At 46.5% G+C, this 27,973-nt stretch overlaps 1 protein-coding gene across 7 annotated transcripts; it reads right to left on the bottom strand.

Moving 5' to 3' along the window:
* Nucleotides 1-27,973, bottom strand: Chka (choline kinase alpha). 7 transcript variants are annotated; one of them, XM_013021007.1, is made up of 14 exons: nucleotides 27,859-27,903; nucleotides 22,899-24,081; nucleotides 19,383-19,484; nucleotides 17,970-17,999; nucleotides 16,962-17,015; nucleotides 9,300-9,413; nucleotides 7,114-7,247; nucleotides 6,673-6,777; nucleotides 5,890-5,948; nucleotides 5,001-5,088; nucleotides 4,787-4,895; nucleotides 2,533-2,639; nucleotides 2,155-2,236; nucleotides 1-1,013 (listed from the first exon to the last, which is right to left on the bottom strand). In XM_013021007.1, the coding sequence occupies exons 3-14, from the start codon at nucleotides 19,392-19,394 to the stop codon at nucleotides 954-956; spliced, it is 954 nt and encodes a 317-aa protein (XP_012876461.1). In that variant the 5' UTR covers nucleotides 19,395-19,484; nucleotides 22,899-24,081; nucleotides 27,859-27,903; the 3' UTR covers nucleotides 1-953. The 7 variants fall into 7 exon arrangements, with proteins under 7 accessions (XP_012876461.1, XP_012876460.1, XP_012876463.1 ...); XM_013021006.1 differs by lacking the exon at nucleotides 27,859-27,903 and adding an exon at nucleotides 27,040-27,184; XM_013021009.1 differs by lacking the exons at nucleotides 22,899-24,081; nucleotides 27,859-27,903 and adding an exon at nucleotides 17,273-17,392 and having other exon boundaries at nucleotides 19,383-20,027.

Raw genomic sequence — 27,973 nt, 5'->3', positions numbered from 1 at the left:
TCAGGTTTTAACTCTTTATTTATCTGTATAGTACAGTCCCTGGTAGCAGAAATATATGCACAAAAGAAAAAAAAACAACAACAACACAAAGAGTTTAGAGTTTAAAAAAAAAGGTAAAAATGTTCCCATTGGACATTCAATATACAGGGATTTCACAGCTCTCGCCCACCCGTGCCCACCCCAGGCTGCTGTGTCCCACAGCGGTGCCAGAGGCAGGGGCGGGTGAGGCCAGGAAGGCTGGCCCCTCTCAGGGAAGGCCGGCAGCAGTGAACACGGCAGGGTGTCCTAGGCAAGATCCTGAGAAGCCAGCTGTGGCGCGGGCAGAGGAAGGCCAGAATGTCTGGGGCCTTGGCCATAGTACCCACTCCCTGGGGAGCCCGTGATGCCAGAAGCTGGAGCTCAAAGCACTGCCTTAGGCGGGCAGAGCAGGCCAGGGCTTCCAGGCACCACGGGCCAGCACTGCCCCTGCAGCTCCCAGACTTGCAAGGCGCAGACCCCGCACGGCTGCAGCCACCGGCAGAGCCTCTTCACAGTATGTCTGCTAGCTCCTGTCCTCAGGACCGAAGCAGCTGTCGAACACATCAGCACATACTAAGGGCCGGGGCCATGTGCTCCGGCATGGGAAGTGTCAATCAGTGTCAATCCGTGGTGACACTGCTGACGTGCTGTGTGGGCCGTGTTAGGCTGGACACCTTAGCCCAGAACATAAAACACCCCCTTCCTCTAGGTGGAAGGGTCTGAGATATTGCACTATATTTCTGCTTCCTAGTGAGATCGTAAACAAGATAGGGAAGAAATGTTACTCCACTTTAATACAGTCTTTAGTATCATACACATCTGTGCGCAGTGAGTGAGACGTCCGAGGCCCTTGTGCCCAGTGCCATGGTGCAGTACAGAGGGTCCGGCCTGGCCGCCTCCCGCAGTCCAGTGGTGAGGGGTAGAGTCCTCCCCAGTCACACCCCGAGCTTCCTCTTCTGGTCAAAGTAGGCATCGAACCTGGCTTGTGCATAGTCCTGAGATAGAAAAGAAAGGCCTCGATATTGGCCTTGTTTGCAGGACTCTGGCCTGCACCCAGCCTGGGGCTGAGGCGCAGACTCTCAGCACTGTCCCCACCTTGCCTCTAAAGTGGCAGCCACTCCAGAAGGGCTCTGTGGCTCAAGCCTGCACAGTTCACCTGGACAGAGCAGCAATGACACATCCACCCAAGACAGCTGCCCTTCTAAAGCGAAAGGCGCTGGGTGCGCAAGCGTAGAACAAGGCGACCACAGAGATGCACCTGCTGTGTGCACCACAGGCCACTGCTTATCAAGAGCTCTTCCTTGGGCAGGAAGAGAGGAGGCTCTGCAACCAGACAGTTCCCAAACGCGGACCACAGCCTTGCGTTTATTCCGGGCCTCCGTCCTCACAGAGGCGCCCCAATACAGGGTTTCCCTAGGACTATGTCAAGGACAGCTCTTTCCTTCCTTCCTTCCTTCCTTTTCTTTTTCTTTCTGCCAGTCTTTCACTTAAGGCCCGGGTACTGGCCCTGAGCTTTAGTGCTCAAGATTAGAGCCACAGCCCCACTTCTGGCTTGTGGTGGTTAATTGGAGAGAGTCTCATGGTTTTCCTGCCCAGGCTAGCTTTGAACTGTGATCCTCAGAGCTCAACTTCCTTAGTAGCTAGGGTTACAGGCATGTGCCACCAGCACCTGGATAACATTTCTTGATGTGGAAAAAATGACAGTCTTGCTTGGTTACCATGTGCTGGTGAAAGCTAGGACGTCTAATTCAGAAAGTACCAGCTTCCAACTCAAAGCAGAGCATTGCAGGTTAGAGTGTGGAGTAGCATAGCATGGGGGAAGGGGAGGGGGTGGATGGATGGACCGACAGACGGGGACTCACCCTCCCTCCCCCGACATACACACTGTCACTTAGTGTCCTCCTGTGAGAAGGGACCAGCAAGGCTAGGGGCTGGCCATCCTCGTCCAGGCTCCCACTGACAGCAAGGTAACTGCAGTCTCACTGGGAAGCTCAAGCAGCCATGCTGGATTGGTGCCCCAGGCCACTGAACTTGGGGACCACGTCAACCTCCCCAAGTACCAGTCAGTTGCTGCAAGCCCTCGCATATTCTACGATAGGCCCTTTCCCCAGAGAAGAGAATGGCCCATAAACATACCATGTACCCAAACTCAATGGAGGAAATCTTGGCCTGTACAATGGACCAAAGTCCCCAGAAGAAATGGGAGGCGAGGGCAAACCTGTAATCACAAAAGCAAGAAAGGCCATGAGCTGCGCGGCAACAGGCGCACGGGGGCCCGGGGCACTTGGCAGGCCACCCCTGGCAGCAACAGGTTGACTTGGCAGCTGCCATGGCGCTCTCTGCTCCTCGTATGGGGCGAAGCACGTACCAATGAGGAGCTGCTCCCGATGGCCCCTGGGTGAGAAGCTTCTGGAATGGAGCAGGCGAGCCATCCCAATCCAGCCCCTAGGAACCTCACTACTGCACTGAAGCACCCCCATTACGGCTTCTAAAGCATCAAGAGACGGAAGTTACCTGTTGACTTCAAGCAACATTTCCTCTTCAATAAAGGATTGTTCTTCGCTACTGAGCTTTTCAAAATCACTTTGGAATGTTGTCAAGTAACTGGAAATAAAATGGAGCTTAAAAGAGAAGTAACTGGGTTAGGATCAACGGTGGCTAGAGCAGCACTGCCACACTCCCTGCGAAGCACACATGTGTGGCGAGTGGCCGTGGGGCCGGTCAGGGAGCCCCCCAGGGCAGCGGCTTGTGTCCCCACCAGGGGCTGGCTGGCAGCGACAGTCTCACTGGTCTGAGACTGTGGGGTTGCTATCACTTGGGGAGCACGTGCTCGTGGAGTCACTGATCCAGGCAGGCTCGCCTGCATGGAACCTCGTCCAAACTGGCCAGTACTTCTCGCAGCTGCCGTGAGGCACTGGAGAGCCCAGCGCGTGGTAGACGTTCCCTTGGCGAGGAAGCTGGACTAGCCAAGGCCAGGGGCCTTCCACTGCTGAGATGCCAGGACTGCATTTAGAGAACGGTGAAGCTGAGCTTCCATCCAAGGAAAAAGTTGACCTAAGGCCCCAGCAGCATTATAAAATACACAATCCACACAGAAGCCCTCAGCAGCTGCGTAGGGCAGGCCACATGCTGAACTGTTCACACCAATCAGAAAGGGGGTATCTGAGAAAACCTTACACCCATAGAGAACCTTACGCTTTATAGAATATATACTAGGGGAACTTCCTTAGGTTTTTGCAGTTACAAAGCTCTGCAGCATGCAGTAAAATAGACCTGCCACTGCCCACACGCACTCCGTCTTGTTTACAGTGGCCACTCTATGTGTCTGCCACCTGGTGAGAATTAAACACCCTATACTGTGACCTTCTCCTCAGGCCCACCATTGTCCAATCGTCCTCATGAGCCTGGCTGCACAAATTCAAGGACATCCCCACCAGCCTTGAAACATGGCTACACAACAAGGCAGTGTTTGTGGGCCCTCAGTGCGTCCCCATTTGAACAGTGAGCCCAGGACATGGACCACCTCCCCAAGATGCCTGGTCCTGGCCCTGGATCTGTGCATACGCAGCAGCCCCAACCCTCTCCTCTCTACCTGCCACAGGATGCTGTGGGAAGTACTCCTGCCCACCCAGGTCAGCACGATGGGGAGCTGTTATGTAGCAGTGGGGGTCCAGGGAGGGGAGGTACGGCCCACATGCACTCAGGGGTGAGCTGGGAACACTACTCCCCGCACTGCCCAGCTGTAGCTCCATAGCTGGGAGCCTCCTCAGTGCCCCTCACCACGGCCTTTGAGGGCTGTGAAGTGGAAAGGGGGATCCCAGGAGGAGAGTCCCAGGAGAACTCATCCTCCAGTGGCAGGCTGCCTGGAACTTGGGGCAGGAAAGGAAACTTCACATCCAGGGCATTTGCTCCAGCTACTAGATCATAGGCCCAAGATGCTGTTACTCTGCTTGAGAGATATGCAGAGGAAGGGCCTCAGTTCCCAGACAGAAGTCTGGAGAGCAGGAGGAGGCTGCCCTTGCAGGAAACACTGGAGGCCCACACGGAGACCGTGCTCTCTTCTGACTGAATGAGGCACCAACAATGGACCCTAACGCCAAGTCTGCACCACTTTAAACAGAAATACATGTGTGGGTGCATGTTTTCATTCGAGGGGGGGGGTGGTAATCTGAGGTCTTCTGCATGCCAGCTGTACCTCTGAGCTACATCACCAGTTTGTTACCTTATTTTGACTCCAACCAAGTTGTCCATGCTGGCCTCTGACTTACGATCTTTTTTCTTTTTTTTTGCCAGTCCTGGGCTGGAACTCAGGGCCTAGGCACTATCCCTGAGATTTTGTTAGCACTTTACTACTTGAGCCACAACACCACTTCTGGATTTTTCTGTTTATGTGGTACTGAGGAATCGAACTCAGGGCTTCATGCATGGTAGGCCAGCACTCTACCACTAAGCCACTTTCCCAGCCCCCAACTTACAATCTTCCTAGCCTCAGGAGTGGCTGGGATTACAGGCATGCACCGTGATGCCCAACCAAAATAATATTTTTTAATATAAACAAAGGGTTTTGTCTAGTCACATTACAGCTTAAAAGCAGCACTTTAAGGCTAGGATGGGGCGCAGAGACAGAGCACTGGCCTACCATACAAGAGGTCGTTAGATCCGCCCTCGCACCCAGGCCCTGAGGAGTAAATAAAAGTAAACAAGTAGCTTCAAAACTGACCGTGTAATTGCATAAAATTAATTTGTGTATAAAACTAACTCATCCTACCTGTTGCCTCCTGGTAGGATACTTCTGAATGTTTGCTTTGAAAAAGGGGTATTTTTCATAGCTGTAATCGTACATCCATTCACAGAAATGATTCCCAATGTCGAATCCCCTGTGAGGAAGAAGGCAGGCAGGGGTGAAACACACCAGGGAGCCTCCAGGCTACCTGACTAGCAAGAAAAAGGCCAATACTGCAATTAAACACTTGGTAAATTACCTGTAATTATAGCTGCTGTATTCAAAGTCAATGAGCATCAGCTTCTGCTTTTCAGAATTCTCTTGGCCTTCGAGCAGTAAGACATTACCTGTGGACAAGTTTGGTTACAGGACTAATGTGACAACAGAAGGCTGGAGTTCTTGGAAGCAGAGCTGAGGCGGGTCTGGCTCTGCTGGGGAGTCCTGGGTGACTTAACTTCAGTTTCTGCAGACATCGCGGGTCCAGAGAGCACACAGATGTGCTGCCGTGGGGGTCCGGGCAGAGAAGCTCCAGACCCACCTTTCACTCCCTGGTCCCCCTGGTCTCCCTAGCTGACTGTGGAGCAAAGCCTGGCCTGTCACTCTGCCGTCCAGTGTAGTACTTCCCAAATGCCTGCCAGGCTAGCGCTCTGCTGGCCTAACCATCACAGACCTGGAGAGGGCACATCAGCTGGGAGCCATGACAGGGGCCTTGTTAGTGAGGATACTGCAAAGCTCCACTGCTTTATTTATTTAGTCATTGGTTGGCTTAAAGGAGTCACGGGCATGCATGCACTGCAAGCAGTTGAACACGTGACACGAAGTTCAGGTATATCATTCCAAATCATCCCAAATCCCAAAGTTAGAAAAAAGTTAGAAAACAATCTTTTAGATTTTTTTCCCCATCTAAACATTTTGTTATTTTTGCTGGAAATGGTTTTTAATACTCTACCTGTTTTTCTAAACCTTGCTTTTTCTCTTAGTAAACACTACAGAATTTTCTATTAGCAGGCCAAAACCCAATCTGGTTGTTATACAGGTTGCACAAGACTGCGTCATCTGCCGTATCTACCCCAGCTGCACTCCTCACCACCCAGTGACCGCCAAGCATACACATAAACCTGATCTGCAGCAAACCGTGGCAATCTTACCTTCTTGACAATCATTGTGACAAAATACAACTGGAGATGGAGTAGATTCGAGCAATGACCTGGAAAAGAAAAGGTTTACTGTTACCTGTCAAGCTTTTTAAAGTAAGATGCAAGCAGCATCGTAGACCGCTCAGATGGCCAGCCCTGCACTAATCTCCAGGACACAGTCTCTAATAGTTTTCATCCCAGTTCTGAAACTGTCGTGTGGAGACAAGCGTACAATGGCTCAGCCTAGGGATTCGCATAGGCGTCTGCGCACTGCAGGCCCTGTGCAGCTGCTCTTCTGCCAGGGCTGCCCCTCAAAGGCCGCTGGACTCCTCTGAGGGCTTTGTCCTGCCCACTCCCCAAAGCTCATGTCTCTACCTGGACAATCTGAGTTCACGTCCCTCCTCAGCAACTTGTCACAACTTCACTTCATGCGGATCCTTCGTTTGTTTTTCTTTCTTATTTTTGGAGGGGGTCAGTACTGGAACTTGAACTCTGCCCGGTGCTCTCCCTGAGCTGTGTTACTGAAGGCTAGTGTGCTCTATCACTTGCTCCGCAGCTCCACTGCCAAGCCGAGGTGTAGTAACCTTTTTCTCAGCTGCTTACGCTATTCACTGTCCCTACTCATCCCTTGCCCTAGACAACAGCCTGTCCTCCGAAAGTCTGCTTTTCCATGAAAAACTTTCTCATGAAGACTTCCTGGGCTGACGGGACGTGCACACACAAATGACATGCCGGCCCTGTGGTCAGGATTCGTGGACTGCACACTTCTACCAGGAGACAGGAGCCAACACTCACCTCAGGTTCTCCAGTTCCAGAGGCAGGTTGTAACTGAGGAACTTCTGCAGCTGTTTCATTCTGGACTCCCCGGTAAATGTAATTCTCAGCACTTGATTTAGGTATCTGACATGGCAGGGGCAAGAGAAAGGAGAACAGCTTAGTTCAGCAAGTGTGTTCGGTCAGGCCCCAACCACGCACCCTAGAAGGATGGCAAGGGGGAGAGTGTGGGAGTGGCAGGCTTGTTTCCCCTACTCCATTCCACAGCCTGTTTATAAACAAGTCTTTCTCTATCCAGGAATGAACTGCATCATGCAAGGAAAAGATATTCACGAGATACCGGCAACGCCAAAGCCAATGGGGCCTCTGACTACCCGCGGACAGGTGACAGATGCCTGCTTCTGTGGCTGCCAGGAACTTCCGGCCAAAGATGAATGCAGACCAGCTGGTGTGACCACTTACTTTTCCATTGTTCCAAAAAGCCATTTGGGTTCCTTATTGAATGGCATTTTCATGCCATGAAATGTAGCCATTTTCTCAGCTATCTCTGCAGAAATATCTGGCAACCTTAATTCTTCAGTATCTAAGCGCCGACTCTGAAAGATAAAAGCGAGTAAAACTTGCCATCTGCCCCAGGAACCTGTGGCATGGGTTCCTACTGTCTCAGGAGAAACTTGTGTTTGTAGAGCATTTAAGGCTTATTCAGTATATGAAGTTCCCTTAGTGGAAGTGCCCAGAGGTCAAGCCCCAGGACCTGCACACACATTTCCTAAGCAACGGACACTGTCCCCACAGACAGGAACCCAGCGATTGCCATGGGCTTCTACCATGAAGACTATTTCACTGTGAATGTGTCTAAGTGTGAAAGTTTACCCTCACACTGCAATAACTGAAGCCTCCCTCCCCACTGCGTTGGTGTGCACACTTGCTCACTTACTCGCTCACACACATGAGCAACCCTGCCTTCTACATTTCTCCCCGTGGCCTCAGCACTTGGCCTGCCATTGAGGAGGTTTTGGAGGGCTGCACCAACAAGGAGACGGTCACGGAGGACAGACCAAGCCTCTGGACATGGCACTGCCCAATTGTTCTGGCGGCCCTTCCACAGTGGGCTCAGGGAGCTTCTGGTCCCAGCTTCTCCCAGAGAGCTGAGCCCCTAGAGGCAGCGGCATGGGGTAGAAGGGATTGTGCCCCACCTACAGAAGCCACACAACAAGGGTTAAATCAAGTGCAGGAGCATCCCGCATGACTGTGTCCCACGTGAGGCTCTTTTGTAAGTAGGAACGTACTGTGATTGAACAACAGTACAGTCCGAGGCTCACGTGACCAGTGCCATAGGCTCTGTAGATGCCTCCACTGCTGTAAGCTGTCACATGATGGGCAACACACGAGCTTGCGTACTTACACCAGCATCACCATCGTGTTTCATGATGACATGGTGACAGCTACAATGCCACTGGGTGACACCGTGTTCTCCAATATGGGATCATTGTCACTGACATGCACAGTGCATGAACTATGTTTTGTTTGGGAATGAGGAAAATGTAAAGCTAACATGCCCAAAGATGAGCAAATCTAGTACACAAAGCTCCCTGGCTAGCTCCGAGGGGCCCTAACGGAGGCTGCTGCCATGCCAGAGGCCGTCACCCAGGCCTCTGAAAGATGCCTGAGGAGTCAGAAAGAAACCCACAAGGAACATACTGTACGAGGTAGAATCAAATAAATGCTGCTTTTTTCCTCTGCCCTGCGGGAACAGGATCCAGGGCCCGAGGGTGTGCTAGCTAGGCCAAGGCTCTACCACAGAGCTACATCCCTCATGCCAAATGTCATTTCTATGGGTCAAAAATAGTTGCATATGGCAGTTTCAAATGGCTCAACTTGGTATTTTCAATGAATTTATAAATAATAAATTAAAAAAGGGCTCGGAGGCATGGCTCAAGTAGCAGAGTACTTGCTTAACAAGAGCAAGTTCCCAAGTTCAAATCCCATACCCTTCAATAGGTCAATCTTCAGTGTGTTGTAAACAACATATACAAGAGCTGAACTTAAGAAATGGAACAGAGCCATTGCACAGACATGCAGCCCCGGGGCCTGACCTCCGCCCCTTGCTCCTCTAACATTATCGTTATTCTCAACGGGCAACTCCCTTCACCTGTTTCAAAAAGCGAGCTTTTGGTACACGTTTGCTAAAACACAATTTGTTTTTTCCAGCTATAGAATATCACTATGTAGCCAAGGCTGGCTTCAAACTGTGATCCTTCTGCCTCAGCCTCCCCAAACTCTGGTAGTGTAGACATGTGTCACCACATCTAGCTAAAGGACAGTTCTTAAAACTTGTTTTTATTGGGTTTTGTTAATATAGTACACTATTTGCAGTCTTTGGATTATTTTTGGTTTTTTTTGCCAGTCCTGGGGACTTGAACTCAGCACTCTATCACTTGAGCCACAGTGCCACTTCGGTTTTTCTGTTTACGTGGTACTCAGGAATCGATCCCAGGGCTTCATGCATGCTAGGCAAGCACTCTACCACTAGGCCACATTCTCAGCCCTGGTTTATTTTAAACCACAGCATTTCAGGGTGGGGGTGGGGAGGCATCCACCTTCTGCCTGTGGCTCGTGTCTCACTCACCATGGTATTCAGATCTTACCGGGATGAACTGCTCCAGCCGGCCCTGGGGGAAGATGCCATAGAGTTTGGGTCCAAGTGACCTCTCTGCGAGAATGGCAAACATAACACTCTCCAGAACCATCGCCTCAGTCCCCTACAACAGACAGCAACAAAACAGGGTTCACTGAGTGTGTGCCATGTGCCAGCATCAAGAAGCACGCTTCTGGGAGCGGCTTCCCCAGGTCCCGGTCCATCATGAACATGAACCATGGCTCTCAGGTCACAGCATGAGCTGGGCAGGATCTAGGCTTGCAGGAATTACAGCGATCGACTGGGCTATATTCCAGAGTCACTAGCTTTTTGGTCCAAAGCATACACTGGCCTGCAGCATTCTGGGTTTTCCAGTTTGAACTTTCATCCTAGCCTTTCGCTCTACTCTAATGCTAAAAGATCTATGAAGTTCCTGTGTTCTATCTTCATCCAAATAACTAATATGAAATTTATCATCTTTTTTTTTTTTTTTTGGTCTGTCGTGGGGCCTGAACTCAGGGACTGGGCGCTGTCCCTCAGCCCTTCAGCTCAAGGCTAGCGCTCTACCACTTGAGCCACAGCACCACTTCTGGCTTTTATTTTTCTTTTTTTGGTCAGTCATGGGCCTGATCCCTGGGCCTGGGCGCTATCCCTCAGCTTTTCAGCTCAAGGCTAGCGCTTGACCACTTGAGCCACAGCGCCACTTCTGGCTTTTTCTGCTTATGTGGTGCTGAGGAATTGAACCCAGGGCCTCATGCATGCAAGGCAAGCTCTCTACCACTGAGCCACCTTCCCAGCCCTCTATCATCATTTTGCCTTCAAAAATCTATCTAACCCCAAGATAGGGATTCAAGAGGTTTGTTCTTTGTCACTGTTATTTTTAATGTACTCTGTGATTTGTTTCTTTTGTGTGTTCTTCTCCCATGGCATAACCCCTGTTGTCACTGTATTTGATTCCGGTACCCCACATCTTCTATATACATTTTTCTAATGTTGGGAGGGGAAGGGAAATTAACAAGATACTGAAATAAGAATACAGGCTGACTCACTGTAACAATGAGACATACAAGACACTATGTTGAAAATGAACTTTACAACTTGTGGGGGGGAGGTGTTGGGGAGAGAAGGGATAGTAAGGGGAAACAAAGGAGGGGGTAACAATGCTTGACAGGAAATGTACTCATTACCTTACTCATGTAACTGTAACCCCTCTGTAAGTTATCTTTACAATAATATATATATATATATATATATATATACACACACACACACATATATATATATATATATATATATTTTTTGGTCCGGTCATGGGGCCTGAACTCTGGGCCTGGGCGCTGTCCCTCAGCTCTTCAGCTCAAGGCTAGTGCTCTACCACTTGAAACACAGTGCCATTTCCGGCTTTTTTTTTTTTTTTCCTGCTTATGTGGTATTGAGGAATGGAACCCAGAGCCTCAGGCATGCAAGGCAGGCGCTCTACCACTGAGCCACCTTCCCAGCCCCAATAAAAAATATTTTTAAAAACCTATCTTTCTGTTTCAGATCAATTTCACCTGTTTCATTCTTTTTCTTACACAGCAAAATATGGCTAAGAGTTTCCATCCATTAGGGTGAAAGGGTGAGAAGTCCTCTAGTTTTGGTTTTGTTTTTTAAGAGCTAAAATGCCCCTCTGTACATCACCTAGGTAATAACAATTTTTTAAAAAAAGAAAGCTAAAATGGAGATTCCCAGTTGATGTGTTTAAGGAAAGGCCCACAGCAGGTGTGTTGCGAAAAAGTGTTTGATAATAATTCTAATTCATCCCTTGGCAAGAAATGCATTGTGCAGGAACATGACCCCGGAGGATGGGGTGGAAGTTTTTCATTCCACAACTAACTGAAGCCCAGGGACATGCTCACTGGTGCCGGGGTATGCCAGTACTGGTGAGAAGAGGAAAAGATGGATGGGGACAGATGGATTTATGGGTCCCCCACAACTATGGTCTGTCTCCTCTTGTGATCCCAAATTTACGTGTTTCTGACATGTAACTTCTGCAGCAAGGTGGGACATCAAGCAGGTTTTATTTCTTAGGCTTTAAAGAACACTACCACCTAGTGTCTGTGTGAATGAGGAAATGCTTTCCATAGCTCACTGGCCTCTCCCAGTGCCCTTGCCCACGAGTGACTGCTCTGTGGGATGGCTGATCTCAAGCCCATCGGATAGACAGCAAAGCATCCTGTGCTCCATCCATGCTCCCGCTTCTCATGGGTGGCACTGCCTTCTACACTGTATGAAATGCAGAAGTGAGCAGAGGCTAGGCAAGGCCAGACAAGACAGGACTGGCCTCAACAGGTTTTCTCAGCGCTCTGCCATCTGTCTCATTTCCCCTAAAGTTCTACGCCATCCTCCAATTATTTCCAAAGAACAGAATTAGGCTTCTGTTTGTATAGACCCAGAATTTGGTTAGAATTAAGATGTGCTTTCCAGCTTTCCACACCGTAATGAGGGGACCAGGGCTGGCATTGTATAAGACGCACATACTATCCCATCCGCACTGTCCCTTAAGGGCTGAAATGCCACGTTTAGCCACAGGCGTAAACTCTGTTTTATTGCTTTGGAAGCTGAGCACTGTATGTGTATTGTCTATTTAGGAAAGCTGCCTTTATTTACGTGTGCAGCACTGGGCCTGGGGAGCAGATTCCACACTATCCAGACCCCTCCACAGAGCTATCAACTATGTCCTGAAATGGAACCAATAAGAGGGACAGAGACCAGAGAACTTCAGTGACCATGGCCATTATAAACCTTTGTCCTACAACACTGTGCTCAGCATTTATCCGTGGCAGGATCAGGAGAGGGGTGGTATGAAGAGGGAGGGGCAGACCTTGGAAAGGGAGCAAGTGAGGGTCACCAAGGGAGAAGCAAGAATCATGGGTGATCAACTCATCACCCTGCTGAGTCTCCCTGCTGAGCCCTACAGAAAGCAGGGCTCAGGCCACACCTCTACTCCAAGCCCTGGGCAGCCACACACTGCTCCCAAATACCTATTCCTGCTGGCCTCGGAAATTATAATTCATTTATACATTCACCCCCAAAACACCTGCTCAAGGTCTGCTGCATACCCGGAAACAATGAACAAGTGTGTCAGGCCGCAGCTGCAGAAAGCGTCCATTCCAGAGGAGACAGAAATGAGAAAACACAAACACAAGTGCAGATGAGGTACAGTCATGAGGGACAGAAGGCTGGTTCTAAGAGGACACAAGGGGTGCTAGGAGAGGCGTGAAGGAGCCGCCCAAGAGCACCTGGGCTGAGGAATCCATCTTCAAAGCTCAACGGCACAAGAGTGCTGAAAAGCTATGCGCTCAGCGTGCGCACTGCTCCCACTGGTCTCCTCCCGCTACTCAGAAGGCTAAGATCTGAGAATCATGGTTCAAAGCCAGCTGGCACAGGAAAGTTCATGAAATTCTTATCTCCAATTAACCACCAATAAGCTGGATGTGGAGCTCAAGTTATAGAGTGCTTTGAGCACAAAAGCTCAGAGACAGTACCCAGCTCCCCCAGTTCAAGTCCCAGGACTAGCTCCAAAACAACACAGTAACAAAAAACTAGCCAACTTCATGGGTAAACTCACCTGGAGACAGGAGAAGAACCAGACCAGACCTGAGAATTCCCAATATTGACAGCAACAGCTTGCAAACAGACTGTCAGCACAGTAAGCAACAGGCTAAAAAAAAAGGAATTGAGTGCTGGCCTTCATAAAGAGTGAGATTCTATCAGATGAAGGTCCAACAGAAGGACAGAAAAGTGCCACTGGCCCTGGCAAGAGAAAGCTGTTACTGATAAAAACATGAAGTTTCAGGGACCAGCTGGGAAGGGGTAAACAGTGAATAGAAGAGGCAGAAGGATCTATCTGGGCTACATAGAAGCAAGGGTTCAAGTAAGACTGAACTTACATACATGGCTTCACTTGGAAAGCGCCTAGGCCTGGAGTTCAACCTTAATACCAGCAGGCACGCGCGCGTGCACACACGCACGCACGCACGCACGCACTTTTGTGGTATGCTAACCCAAAATACTTAAGCTCATCCTAATCATGAGGAAACACTGGACAAAGCAACGTGCAGAAACTGCTGGCATGCTGCCCAAGTATCCAGACAGTAAAAAACTAAAAGGAAGCAGCTAACCCCAGCCAGACCAAAATGTCCTACCACTCAAATGTGGTCTGCAGTTCAGTTGTTATGAATGCACCGGAACTAGTGGCTCGCAGTAGTGGCAGTGTGCAAGCTGTGTGGAGAACAGCAGGAGGGGGTGGGCGGAGTGCAGGGAGCTCTACTGAGTGCTACTGCAAATGTGAAAACTACAAGTTAAAAATAAATTCATAAAAAGGACTGAACCCAAGCAATGTAAAAAATGTAATTCTATACGGTAGGAATAAATTTATTACATTACTCTGTGCTTTCCCAAGCTTTCAAAAATTATTTTGTTGTTGTTGTTGTTGGTCATGGGGCTTGAACTCTGGGCTTGAGCGCTGTCCCTCAGCTCTTTAGCTCAAGGCAAGCGCTCTACCACTTCAGCTATAGTACCACTTCTGGTTTTCTGGTAGTTTTTTATTGGAGATAAGAGTTTCACGGACTTTGCTGCCTGGGCTGGCTTTGACCATGATCCTCAGATCTCAGCCTCCTGAGTAGCTAGGATTAAAGGCCTGAGCCACCAGCGCCCGGCCAAAAAATTAATTTTTTGTGTGCTGGTGCTAGGGCTTGAGCTCAGGGCCTGGATACTGTCCCTGAGCTTTCTTGCTCAAGGGTAGTGCTTTACAACCTGATCCACAGCTCCACAAGAAATGCCTCAGATATTCCTGTCCAGGCTGGCTTTGAACTGTGATCCTCAGATCTCAGCCTCCTGAGTAGCTAGGATTACAATTTTTTTTTTTGTTTTTGGGTCTGGTCATGGGGCCTGAACTCTGGGCTGGGCGCTGTCCCTCAGCTCTTCAGCTCAAGGCTAGCGCTCTACCACTTGAGCCACAGCACCACTTCCGGCTTTTTTTCTTTTTGCTTATGTGGTGCTGAGGAATCGAACCCAGGGCCTCAGGCATGCAAGGCAAGCGCTCTACCACTGAGCCAACTTCCCAGCCCCACAATTTTTTTTTTTTCCTGAGAAAAAGGGACTGGGGAGCTGCAGGTATAGCTCAGTGGCAGAGTACTTGTGTAATGTTCACAAGGCTCTGGGTTCCATCTCCAGTACCAAAAATTACATTGAAATAAAGTTGCTTAGAGGTGAGGGAAGAGCAAAGGAGACTGGGAAGTTTTAAAGCAGATTCAGCAGATCCTGACTCAAGAACTCTTGTCAGCACTAGAGGTATGGCTGCTCAGTGATGGAGCACTGATGAAACCTTAGATCATCCGCCTCAAAAATACTATCAGTAAAAAGAAAAGAAAATTGCTGGGTACCAGAGGCTCATGTCTATAATCTTACTTACTCAGGAAGCTGAGATCTGAGGTCTGTGGTTCAACACCAGCTCAGGCAGACAAATCCTAGAGACTCTGATCTCTAATTAACCAGCAAAAGCCAGAAGTGGAGCTGTGGGCTCAGGTGGCAAAGCACCAGCCTTGAACAAAAAAGCTAAGGAAGAACACGAAGTCCTGAGTTCAAGCCCTAGTACTGCACAATAGGTAGACAGGTAGGCAGGCAGGCAAATAAATATTTTTTTTAAGAAAAAAAATGTTATTAAGAAGAGGAGCAGAGCTGGGGTAGGGCTGGGAAGGGCAGGAGTTGGGAGTACCCTGTCACTACAGAACAGGGTCAGTGACAACAAGCTAACAAAAGTCAGGCTCCTCCCTCAGAGGAGCTGGGGTGTGAACACCAGAAGAAGGTCCCTCAACAGAGTCAGTGGAATGATGACACAGACACAGAGGACTTTGAGGTGAAAAGATGATGGTGAGAGAGAAGCAGCCATCGAAGAATAAGGTTCACTGCCTGCTTGTGGTGCAGGCAGGGAGGCCAGAGGAGAAAACAAGGCCTGCCAGACAGGGTGGGTAAATGCTTAGGGGCCAACCCAACCCAAGCTAACAGACCCCTCCTGGGTTTGTGTGGTTCTTCTCCAACAGCCAGTCCCAGCCACTTGGTGCGGCACGGAGGGGCGGGGATTACACAGGAGGCAAGTGGAAGCAGCAGCCAAGAGCGTGTGGGAGGAAAGGCTCCGGAGATGGCAGGAAAGAGGGCTGATGGAGGGCAAGGAGGTGGCAGTGTGGACTGCAGGTCTCAGAGCTGCTAAGCGGGCTGCGAGGTCAGCAGCAGGGTGCACTGTTTGAAACAGAGGCAGAGAGGGTCAGAGTTTTTGAGATCAAGTCAAGAACACCCATAGGAGAGGAAGGCAGGAGAAATGGAGGAGGAAATAGGGGCTAGGTGACAATGGCAGGAGTCAAGCTGAGCTGTGCACTGAGAGGGCTAGTGACAGCACACCAGAGATGACGGCTGCTGGGAGGGGGCAGCGCAGTGCATGGGCTTCAGAGAAACTGGGGAAGATGAGAAGGAGGACCTGCCCATGGCCTGAGGTATGTCTAGAAAGTACTGTGAGGAAAGGTGCTATGAGAGAGGGGTGGAGCGATGTCCAGAAGAGACAGTTCTTCAGTCCAAGATGGATGGTCAAAAGGGCTCACAGGGAGCCAAAACCAGCTCTTTTACTCTCATTCCCAATTGCCTGTGGCAGCGAAGGGATCACAGACAAAAATCTGACTCCCTGTGGGTTTTACTAAAGAGGATGTGGAGGCATGCTGGGACTGCTGGATCTGAGGATCCCCAGGGCAGGCAGTACAGGTGCACCTGAGATAGCCGCCGGCACAGTGCTGATGTGTGCCACCCTGCTGCGGGGAGAAGAAGTTTAGTCTCAGGCAGGCAGACACACAGCCCTGCCCCGTGAGCACCCATGCATGTGCATGCCCCTTACCTATAGACCCGTACAAGAGAAAATGACTGAAAGGCCCCATTCTCCAATTTTATAGTCTTCAGCCTCCTGCACATGTGCATCTCTGATCATGGCATCATTTTACTCAGTCTTCAAGTCCACCCTGGCCACAGGATCCGCACTGCTGCTATTCCAGGAAGAGGGTGCCATTATACAACCAGGAAGCTTGCTTCCTGATGAGAAGCATGGGGGCAGCCAAAGATGCATTGAACTAGCAGAAGTCAGGCGCCTTTATGTCAAGAGTACTAGAACTGGCCGGGTGCCAGTGGCTCTCACCCGTCATCCTAGCTACTCAGGAGGCTGAGATCTGAGGATCACAGTTCAAAACACCGAGGCAAAAAAAATCTGTGAGACTTTTATCTCTAACTAATCACCAAAAAAAGTTAGAAGTGGAGCTGTGGCTCAAATGGTAGAGTACCAGCCTTGAGCAAAAAGTTCAGGGACAGTACCCAGGCCAAGATACAGATACATACACACACACACACACACACACAATATTCCTAGAAATGTTACTGCCCTCATCTCTCAGCACCCCAAACACTTTTGGAAATGCTCCCATAAAGACAACTTCACTTCCTACACCAGCAGGAGAGTCAGCGACCCCAGGCTCACGCGCACCTCAGGGAAGTGTGCTTCCGAGGCAGAAAAGAGGTCTGCCAGGCCATGTCACAGAGAGGCTGGCCACCAGCAGATTTCACCTCATGCAGATGCAGAATGATCTGGATTACTTACTTGAAATTCATTTTCTTTCTGAGCTTGTTCGGATCCCTCTTTATTACAGGACCTCTATGAAGGAGAAAAAGCAAACACTTCCGGTGAGATGGAGAACACTGAGCAGACACTAACTTTGCAACCACCAGAACAGTCAGGGTTCACAAAACCTCACAGATCTTTAACAAAGGCCTCTCGGCCCCCGTGACTGGCGTGGCGTACAGGCAGCAGCAGCCTCCAGCACGGGTGCCAACGCCTTAGAAGTGAGAAAAGGGGTGTGCCGCTGAGAGCAAACAGCTGTGCATCTCACAGCCGCCCCGGGTACCATGTACCTTGCACAATCTCACTGTTAGAGGAAAGTCACTACAGTGCTCTCTTCCCTTCGGGCCTTCTAAAGACAAGCGCAGGCCGAGGCTCTCCTCGATTTAGCTACGCGGCTCTCTCAAGTCAACCTGCAAGGACAGGAGTGTGAACACGCCTATGGACAGCCAGGGTTGGCACAGACACAGACATGCAGGCAGGAAAGCTGGCCCAGGCTCTCGCACTGGCCTCTCCCACACTGGCTCTTCTACTGCGGCCAGTCATGGCGCCATCTCAACTGTTCCTCCAGCAAACAGAGGACTGTGTGAATTTTAACAGTCCTTCAAAGTTATCTCACATGTTAATACATTAAGGGTTACTTTGATATCACTTTTCTCAATGAAATTGCCAATGACTGTAACCAGGACTTCAACAACACAATCAGATCACCAACCACATAAGCAATGCCCAGGCCACATTCTTTCTGCAAGGCCCAGGTTATGCATTTCCAAGCCACCCCCCACCCAGTGCTCAAAACCCTTCATACTACCCTTAATAAGGGGAAGGGTCATGTCAAAATCTTATACTCAACTATTATCTCCAAAAAGATTTTATTTGTTACAATTAAACAAAGCCTGCTTGAGCCAGACCCAAGAGGAATCCCTTAAAGGAAATCTTAAAAAGAATAGTAAGGTAACAGATTCTTGACCATCCCATGGAAAAACATACCTTTCCATTCCACAGCTTTATCAAAAATACCTGTACCAAGGGTGGAAAGTGTGGACAGGGGAAAAAAAATGCCACGTTAAGCAACACCAGCTACTCTGCAGCATTCTAAAACCCCTGAGACTTATGCAACCACTCACCCACCACTCACCGCACTGCACCGCACCACAGAACATTCCATACAGCTCAGGGCACGTCTGTAAACTGTTTACCTTCCTCTACACGGAAGTAAACAAAGTAAGCATCCATGTTCATAAATCTAGCTGCAAAAGGCTGCTATTGCTGGCACTCATGGATACATAGTCTATCATATCTAACATAGTAAAACACATTTGGAACGAAGTACAGAAAGTACAAATGGGATAGATGACGTTTTCATCTGTGTAATCTGCAGACACTAACTGATGAACAGATGTGATAGGTGAAATCCCGTTACAGTGTAAGCGATAAAAACTGCTATTACAAAACCCCAGTGGGCCTCAGCTGGTGACATCGGATGGTCGTGACATCGGATGCTGAAGTGCCAAGCTATCATGGAAGCTTAAGCCTCCTGCCTCCTCTCCCTTCTACCCTACCCCACACTGGCCCAGCTCAGCAGCCTCAGACTTCCACCCACTGAGACTCTGGTACTAAGTCCTCAGGCACTGAGCAAATGAGGTGCTTGCTCCCCTCTGGATGGCATCAACAAACAGACACTGCAGTGCTAGGAACCCAAGGAGCCACCTGTGCAGTGAAGCTGGTGGCCCTAAGGCAGGGAAACTAGAGTGAGTGAGGACACAGAAAGGGGCCAAAGCAGTCCATGTCCTGTACCAGCAAAGCAAGGGTTTGGGGGAAGACAGAGTTCATTTCCTTTTGCTTCGAGAGCTTAGAAAATCCCAGTTGGCTTTATAATGTCAGCTCTTCAGTTATTACTTAATACCTATTCCAAGAACAGTTGACCAATGAATGTTACTAGGCGACACAATGCCATTTTCACTTGCCACCCTGAGCAGTTTTTTGTTCTTGGTAAACCCACAAATAAGTATATAAATATGCCAACTCATTTATTAATAAAAGGCCTTGAGTTTTTTTTCTCCCCAAGGGAAGTTAAAGATAAGAAAAGTTTTATAAGCTGATACATATGAACACTTTATAGTAAAACCATTAAGACCAGGAACAATAAGTTTAATGACATTTGTTGTACCGGGATTTGACCTGCACACAATTCTAAATGACTATGGTTACTCCTATACTGTTATTGCTCTAACTGTATCTTCTTAGCAAGATACAGTTAATGGTTACTTAGCTAACAGAAGTCCCTTTCCCTGTCAAATGGTGCTCTCAAAAATAAGTCATTTTACCCAAAGTTACAAAGTCGCTTAGTTCCAAGGCCCCACACTCACACTTGGGCTTGCTCGCTCACAGCCAGTGCTCTACCTGTTGAGCCATGCCTGCAGTCTGGCTTGATGCTGGCCAATTGGAGAAGTCTCTTGGGCTGGCTTGGAACCTCGATCCTCCAGGTCTCAGCCTCCTGAATAGCTAGAATTGCAGGTGTCAGCCACCAGCACCGAGCTCAAGGCCACTCCTTTTTGGCACCAGAAGTGGCCATAAATAAATTCAATTAATAATTTCCATGCCCACACCATCCCACCCCCACTGAACCCTAAGAGCACCATGGTAAAGGCAAGATGGACTTCTGTGGTATGCAGCCCTGTGTTCTGTTTCCTCAGTACAAAATGTCCTACAAGCAAGACCAAGGCCCAAAAATGTCACAGCAGATTCGACAGAAATGAACGTGAGAGGAAGACTCCTCCTGATGTGTCATTCTCTCTCACACACACATACACACACACACACACACACACACACACACACACACACACACACAGAGTCAGAGTCAGAGTCAGAGTAGCTTTCTGGCCAGGAAGATAGGAAGTAAAGTTTTTTCCGCCAGTGGCAAGTATTAAAACACTGTATCAATATTTTATGCAACTTTATACTTCCTCTAACTTGCAGATTAATTAAAAATAATCTTTTGCAAGTTATAAAACTTATTTTTTACATTAAAAGTTTGAGGAATGGCTTTTGTTTTGGTCGGTCATGAGGCTTTAACTCCAGGCCTGGGTGCTGTCCCTGAACTCTTCAGCTCAAGGATAGTGCTCTACTGCTTGAGCCATAGCACCACTGCTTGAGCCATAGCACCACTTCCAGTTTTCTGGTGGTTTATTGGAGATAAGAGTCTCACGGACTTTCCTGCCCGGGCTGGCTCTGAACCACCATCCTTAGATCTCAGCCTCATGAGTAGCTAAGTTTACAGGTGTGAGCCACTAGCAACCAGCCATTGGCATGTGTGTGCATGTGTGAGATGCTAGGATCAAAGCTCAAGCACAGAGGCAGTCATTTAAATAATATATTGTATGTAAATGCACACTAAAATATTTATGGAAGAAATACTTCCACATGTAGAATTTGTTTCAAAATAGCTGAGGAAGCAGAAGAAAAAAGACAGGGAAGATAGCCACCAAGGAGACAGACAGTAGGCACTTGGGCACGTCACCTTTCTACCCACCTGAAATTCCTCATACAGGAATAGTGCAATTTCAGTGCCTAGAGAAATCAGAATGCCCCAAATACACAAAAGACACCTAATTAAACATGTTTTTAAAGACTCACTGAGTTACACACCTTAAGAGGTGAATTCTATGTCATGACCCACACTCTTGTCACTGCTTCTTCTCACTTTTTATTTTTCTCATTTTGCACTTGGTTTTTCAAAAGAATCTAGAAGTCAGGTTTATTAGTGATAAGGAGATACATGTGAAAGTCACAGCAAAAGGGAAGTTACAGATTTGTTTTTTTTAAGTTGTAGAAGATTTTTTTTTAAGATGAATTGTTTTATTCTGTTTTTGGTGGTAATGGGGTTTGAACTCAAGGCCTTGCACTCACAAGCCTTTTTAAAATTATTTTTTAAATTTTTTAAAATTAATTTTTAAAAAATTAAATTTTTTAAAATTATTTTTTAAAATTAATTTTTTTGGATAGGATCTCACATTTTTTGCTCTGTCCTCCTACCTGTGCCTCCCACATGCTTGGGATTTTAGATGTAAACCATCATGCCTGGCTTATTGGTTGAAATGGGGTTATTGATAACTTTTATCCAAGCTAGCTTTTGAACTGAGATCTTCTGATCTCCACCTCCCAAGTAGCTAGGATTATAGGCTTGAGCTACAATGTCAGGCTGTTTCTTTAAGCTTATTTAAGCTATCCAACAGAATAACCTGTCTTAATAAAGGGTTTTAATTTCATTAGTTCTTACTAAAATATTCCTCTAGTAATAAGGAAGGGATTATGCCTAAACCACTGTACTGAAAGTGAGTGTCACTTTCCTCTGGGTCTGTGCATTGGTGGGGTTTGGATCTCGTAAGTTCAGCTGTCTGAACCAAAATGTCTTTAAAACCCACTATGGCCTGAGCTCCTCCTGGGATCTGCTGGTAACTCAGTCCCAAAAAGTAAGCGTTGAGAATGTTAATTAAGAAACCAAGTAATCATTATATACAATGTTATAATAATAAGACAGATGCTATGTCCCCAATCACAGCAGCTGCAGAACCAAGGTTAATCCAACTGTGTTGGTCTCCAACACTCCTTCCTCATCAAACCGGAGCACATAGCTCACTCAGCTACTGTCTCTTTTCAATGCTCCATGTGATGAAACAAAGAACAAATGTGGCTTTCTAAAATGCTCTGGAATCCACATAATTAAGAAGCAACCCATCTACTAGCTATACTCAACTCTTAGGACATCTACAATGGTCTGGGAAAAGGACTCACCTCCCTGGAGCCTGGGCTGTCCTGAGCTGAGCCCTGACTGCTCCTGGCCAATCAGGACCCTGAGGCTGGCGAATAACACTGAAAGCCAAGAGCTTGGCGCTTGTTTGGTCTTGGACTGTGTTGCCAGCTTGTGGCTTTGAAAACATCTACCATCACCCCAGCTATGGACCAACTTGACTCTCTAGAATAGAAGTCTTTCTAGCATGCCATAGCGATAGTGTAACCACTGGCCATGCTATTTCATCCCCAGGAGGTGAGGTGAAGAACACACAAGTCATGTGCCTTCTGCTCATCTTTACCATATGTGAACCTTAATACTGCAGTAGGTGCTCAACTGCCTTCTCCCTGTTTTGAGGGGAAGGGGGGAGATATCCTATTTCTATTGTTTTTTATAGTTCGCTCACTATTCTATAAAAATATTTTACAGAGCATTTGAAAATTTGAGATCCTGCTACTTAGGCTGAGATTTGAAGATCAGGTTCAAAGCCATCCCAGGTAGGAAAGTCTGAGATTTTTATTATCCTCAATTAACCACCAAAAACCAAAAGTAGAGCTGTGGCTCAAGTGGTAGAGCATTGGCCTTGAGCAAAAAGCTCAGGACAGTGCCCAGGTCCTGCCGAGTTGAAGCCCCAGTACACACTCTCTCTCCCGCCTCACACACATAGTGAGATCCCAATGCAATGACTTCAAAGTGTAGCTTCAGTGATTTGTTTATGAGCACACAGAATCACAGAACTTTAAGCATGAATGTTCCTGAGTGCTGAGAGGAGGAGGAAGGAAGAAGAGCACAAGCACTTCAGTTCTTAGGTTAGGGCCCACAGTTTTCTAAATTACTAAATGGTCATTTTCTACTGAGGAAACAGAAGATAGGGATCTGATTTGCCTTGGACAAAAGAACAAAAAGAAAGTGATAATATATTCAACAACATTTAAAATCTTAATCACTGTACCTCTTTAAACAGTAAAAAACTGTAGCTGGTGCTACTTAACAAGCATTATGGTTTTATTTAAAAAAAAAAACAAAAAAACAAAACAAACCAAAACATTTCTTAAATCCACAAACTGAAAGAAAGGGATGAGAGCTGTAGAGGATGCTCTAGCTTCGGAGGTCTCATACTATACCGTGAATCGTGTCTGTCACCTGGAAACCAGAGTGCTCCAGGCACGATCGCATGGGCAAGCCTGCAGCAGAGAACACATGCACATACAACTAAAGTGGAACATTACCCACGCCCTCACTCCACCCGACACAACACATTCCTTCCCAGACAGGGCCTGCAGGCCAGCCAGGTTCTAGGTACCAGAAATCTGCATTGGCTTTGTGCTCTATAAATCTCACACATTTAAGACCAGTAAGACAAGGACACATGAACTATGTCAAAATTAGACACAGTAGCCTGTGGTTTACATAGTTATCAAAGAAGGCACCAAAGTAGGTATGGAAGGACAAGGGGTAGTCATTTGGCAGCGAGGCTTAGATATTAGCTAAGAAACTCTAGGTCAGACCAGATGCAAATATAGCATGGGACAGGGCCAGAGGAGATTGAATCCTGAAAATTCTAACTACTTCAAGAAATGAATATAATTATACTGTACTTGAAGTACAGGGAGATAATTTTTTTTTAAAGCATAGTTAATCAAACAACTTCAACTCACAATGGCCCTAAAGCAGTTGGGGCTCTGTTACCAGGCCTGGCTGCCCATTAAGGAGCCTGGCCATCAGCACACTGCACTATCACCTACATTCTGCACAGAAATATTGATTTCTCAGTAGACAATAGTTTAAGATTCACTATCAATGAGCTATTCCTTAGTTTTATTGTGGTTTAATTTTAATTACACTGTGGTCAAGAGAAAACAAAGAAAAGAATATTTTGTTTTCTAGATTCAAAATAAACCTTCTTTTGACTTGCTAATACATCTCTGCCTTGTGCCTTGAACTGTATTACAATTAGTATTCAAACCAACAGTAATATTAGCCTTCTATTACTCAAAAAACGATCACACACATTTCTCCAGACAACACTCAAGAGAGACCTTTGATGAGTTACAGACACTCCTGCCTGGGAGGCTGGTCTCCATCCATGCAGAGAAGCTGCTTAACACAGGCCCACTGTTCTGACAGAGGAGGGACAAGGCACTCCTCCGAGACGTCTGCCAACTAGCACAGGTTACATTGAATGAACAATACGTACTGACATTTGTGTCCTCCACAATTCATGATAAATAAGCAACTGGTTATTTGTAATCAGCCACACTTGCTTCTCTGAGAAGGCTGCTACTGGACGTTGCACAGCTCATGTTCCTTCCCAGTACCAGAAAGGAAAAAAATCAAGTTATACTTCCAGCTACTTTTATACTTTCAACCTCTCTTCTAGCAATTACATCATCTTCCCCAACGGCAAAGGCATTACTTACTTTTGAAAACTTCTATTCAACTCTCCTAACTTTTGGAGCCAAGTTTGGTTTTCACCATCTAGCTCATTAATGAATACAGCCTTCTTCCCATTAAAATGAAAGCTAGTCTATGTAAAATGGGTATTATATTCTACAGACCTTTATGTTAAGATCAGCCCGATATTCTTACGTATAATAATTTCCTACAAATAATGTTGCACAGATGTAAATGTTATCTCATTCATGTTTCCAAGAATCCGTATGCTCACCTTGTTAAAAGCACAGGGCTTTCATAAGCCATATCCTGAACAAAACCTCCAGGACACAGGCAGGAAGCTGGCCTATGTTCTATCTTAGAAAGAATTAGGGATAGGACCAATCAAGTCTTTGGGGATCACATACTGTGGTCCCTAATCCAATCTGAAGGTCCTTACTTTGGCTTTTTGGTATTTAGCCCTCAGAGAACTGAACCAATGAGCACTTCTTCACTGTCACCCTGGAGATAAAGGAAGTTAGACATCTTGTAACACCAAGAGGAAGAAGTGTGAGAAAACTGGGAAGCATCTATTTATTTTAACCAAATTATCTCTGTCAATGAGTGAGAAATATTTCCACTTATGATTTCTCACAGGGGTAAGAAGTTCAAATGCTTAAAACAAGGAGGGGGAATGGGAAAGAAGGTACATAATAAACTAGTCTATCATATAATTAAACAAAATAGCAAAATATTCTGAGAAAATGCATAGGTCTATCATTATATATAGTAGCCTTCAATTAACATTTATCAAGGAAAGAGGTCTGACCCCTCAGAGGTCTGAACCCCTCATGGCATTTGTGCCCTGCCACTGACACGGGCCAGCACTCCTGTCTGGAGAAACTCATACAAGGACAGGAATGTGCAGGCTTTCCTATGAGGGAGTGAGGAAAAGAAGGAAAGCAGACCATCGGAGGAGCACTCTATCTGTTGTTAGCACAGACATTTATTAAAGGCATGAGATTTACTGCAGGGTGCTCCAAATTGCTCAGCTATATCTCTTAAAGCAAATCCTTTCAACTTACTATCACTTTCTCTCTTTTTTTTTTATTGTGATAAGGCCTTACTGTAGACCATAAATATCTCTCATTACATGAGAAGCCAGATTTATCCCAAGCACTTAACCATAAATCAGCAATCTAATTGCACCTACACCTGGCCAGCGGGGGAGAATAACAGAAATTTGGAAACTTTAAAAGACAGTAAAATATATGGCAAATCCTGACCCTCTTCTGTGTCTTGCTTCCACGCTGTGTGTTCCTAGCCTCCTCTGCACTCCCTCCTCTCCTGCCACAGCCATCTGCAGAGCCTGAGGTTATAATGTTCTTGTCCTTACGTTGTCATGGTATCTCCACTGACCAAAGCCTACGACAGCTATTCACACCTGGACTCTTAGTTGACCACAGGGTCCCTTACGGGAAAGCTGAAAGTTTTCATGACTTTACTATGGTTAAATTTCAACCAAAAAAAATTATACTTGAAATAAAGACTGAACCAACTGGGTAATGTTGTTTTCCACTAATGAAGCAACAGAACTAGCTTTTCCTAATAAAGTGAGTTTATTGTCTAATAAGCCAATGGTGAGATTCAGACAGGAAAGCCCCATGGTTTTTTCTACCCTGATGCTCGTAAGCATGGCCTCCACCTGTCACAAGGGATAAGGCTTCAGAAATGGAGAGAAATTGAACTTGGTCTAATAAAAATGTAACTAAATTCTGCTAAATGCAGAATGCCTCTCTCCAGTTAAAATGGTCTACCTTATTAATTCAAGAGTTAATTTCACTCTAAGTGACTTCCATTATTCAATTATTTTTCTGAGTTACCTGAGAGTCTTCTTAAAAAAATTCTTAAAAAAAAATAAATGATGGCATAGGATTATTTCAATTTTTTTTTTCCCCCAGAGTGAGCACTTGCTAGGGGAAAGGCTGTCCAGCAGGATACAGGCGGTGCTGTTGTGCCCTGGGCAGCTGGGCACCTTCAGAAGCTGCCAATGACATGAGACTATTTCTGTCTGAAGTCATTAAAATGGAGTAAAATTTGAGGTTCAGCTCTTCAGTCACACTTGCCACATTTGAAGTGCTCAGCAGCTCGGCTGGCTGGCAGCGAGGGTAGAGGACAGCAGGGCCATTTCACCACAGCGACACTGCTCTAGAGCACAGAACTGACTAGTGTGGCCCAGGGCGCAGGGCCACGTGCACAGGTGTTTCAAATCCACGGTGCACTTTTAGTTATAGACACAAGTGAAAGCCTCATCAATCTCATGCAGCCATTTATTAAAATATTCTAAAAATACTGCTTAAATGCAAAATGCACAAAAGGATAGAAACAGGACTTGTTACAGAATATAAATAATCTCAAAGGAAAAAAGGACAAAAAGACTCACTTCCCTGAAAGCGCCAAAAGGCATCAATTATTTCAGAAGGCACTTTGTTCCACACCACAGTTGGTATCCCTGGGGCCCTGGGGCCAACTTGAGGACTGAATTACAGATGGCCTGACACCCTCAGAGATGTGGAATAGTGCAATACATGCTCATGTGCAGCAGCCAGGTACCTATAATCACACTACCTCATCTTTGTATCTTCCTGCCACTTTGACAGCTTAAATCAGTCAAGGAACAATTACTCCGAGAGAGGGTTCATTGGCACTTAATGATGATTTTAGAATGAATTAACGTGGATCGTCAACCTAAACACATCAGCAAGGATCACAGACATGGACATGACCTGCTTCTTAGATGAAGCTGAAACAGATTGATTTTTAATGTAGCCAGAAAACTATCCTATTTTACTTTTTTATTTTTTAAAGTGCCCTTCAAAGATGAAATCCTACCATGGAAAGATGTCAAGCTAACATTTCAATATGTAATCAGTGGCAGAAAAAAAAAAAATCACACAAAGGAGTGGTAGTGGCGGACAACTATACGTCCAGCACTCAAGAGGCTCAGTTGAACAGAGTTTGAGGCCTTAGGAATGCTCTGTCTCAAAAAAACAAAAACAAACACACAAATAAGAATAACAACAAAAAACCCACAGACATTTGGAATATCCTATCACTGAATAAGACAATTCAATGAATACCGTGTCTTAAATTTAAAATTAAATTTGACTAGATAATATAAAAACTTAGAAACAAGTAATAAATCTAACATACACAAAGTTCTAATATAAAAACTTAGAAACAAGTAATAAATCTAGCATACACAAAATTCTAATCTAAAAAAAATCCAAAGTTTTAAGAAAATCTCAGACAAATAGTTAATAAGTTCAGTTGTATGAAGGTTTTACTTGGTTAACTAAAACTATTCTCTACTTATTTATTTTTGTTTGATAAAAATAATTACACATTTATGGAACAAAATCTTTTTGATTATACTATAAAACAGTATCTTTTCCACTTTAGATTTCTACAATTAAACCTGAGTTGAAAAGGTCAGTGTTGAAAATCCAAGAATCATCAAACATTATTACAGTTGAATAAACATTGTAACTTCTCTAGATATGAAACTGAGAAAATTAAAAGTAGTTTACTAATAAGTATTCAGTAAAAACAAGAACTAACCCAGTGAACAACAAACCGCACAACACATGAAAGCCTGTAGTACAACACTTGCAACTTCCTTGCCCCACCCCCACCGGCCACTGCGCTCACCATCTTTAGGATGGCTCCATACAGCCGAAGGAGCACTGTCCGGGGTTCATCACCCACGCTGGCTATGGTGTCAGGTAAGGAACACTGGAACAGCATGTTACTGAGGCCACCTCTG

This window comes from Dipodomys ordii, unplaced genomic scaffold (assembly GCF_000151885.1).
Source record: "Dipodomys ordii isolate 6190 unplaced genomic scaffold, Dord_2.0 Scaffold54, whole genome shotgun sequence".
Taxonomy (NCBI): domain Eukaryota; kingdom Metazoa; phylum Chordata; class Mammalia; order Rodentia; family Heteromyidae; genus Dipodomys; species Dipodomys ordii.
This window is presented reverse-complemented; position numbering and strand designations above follow the sequence as displayed.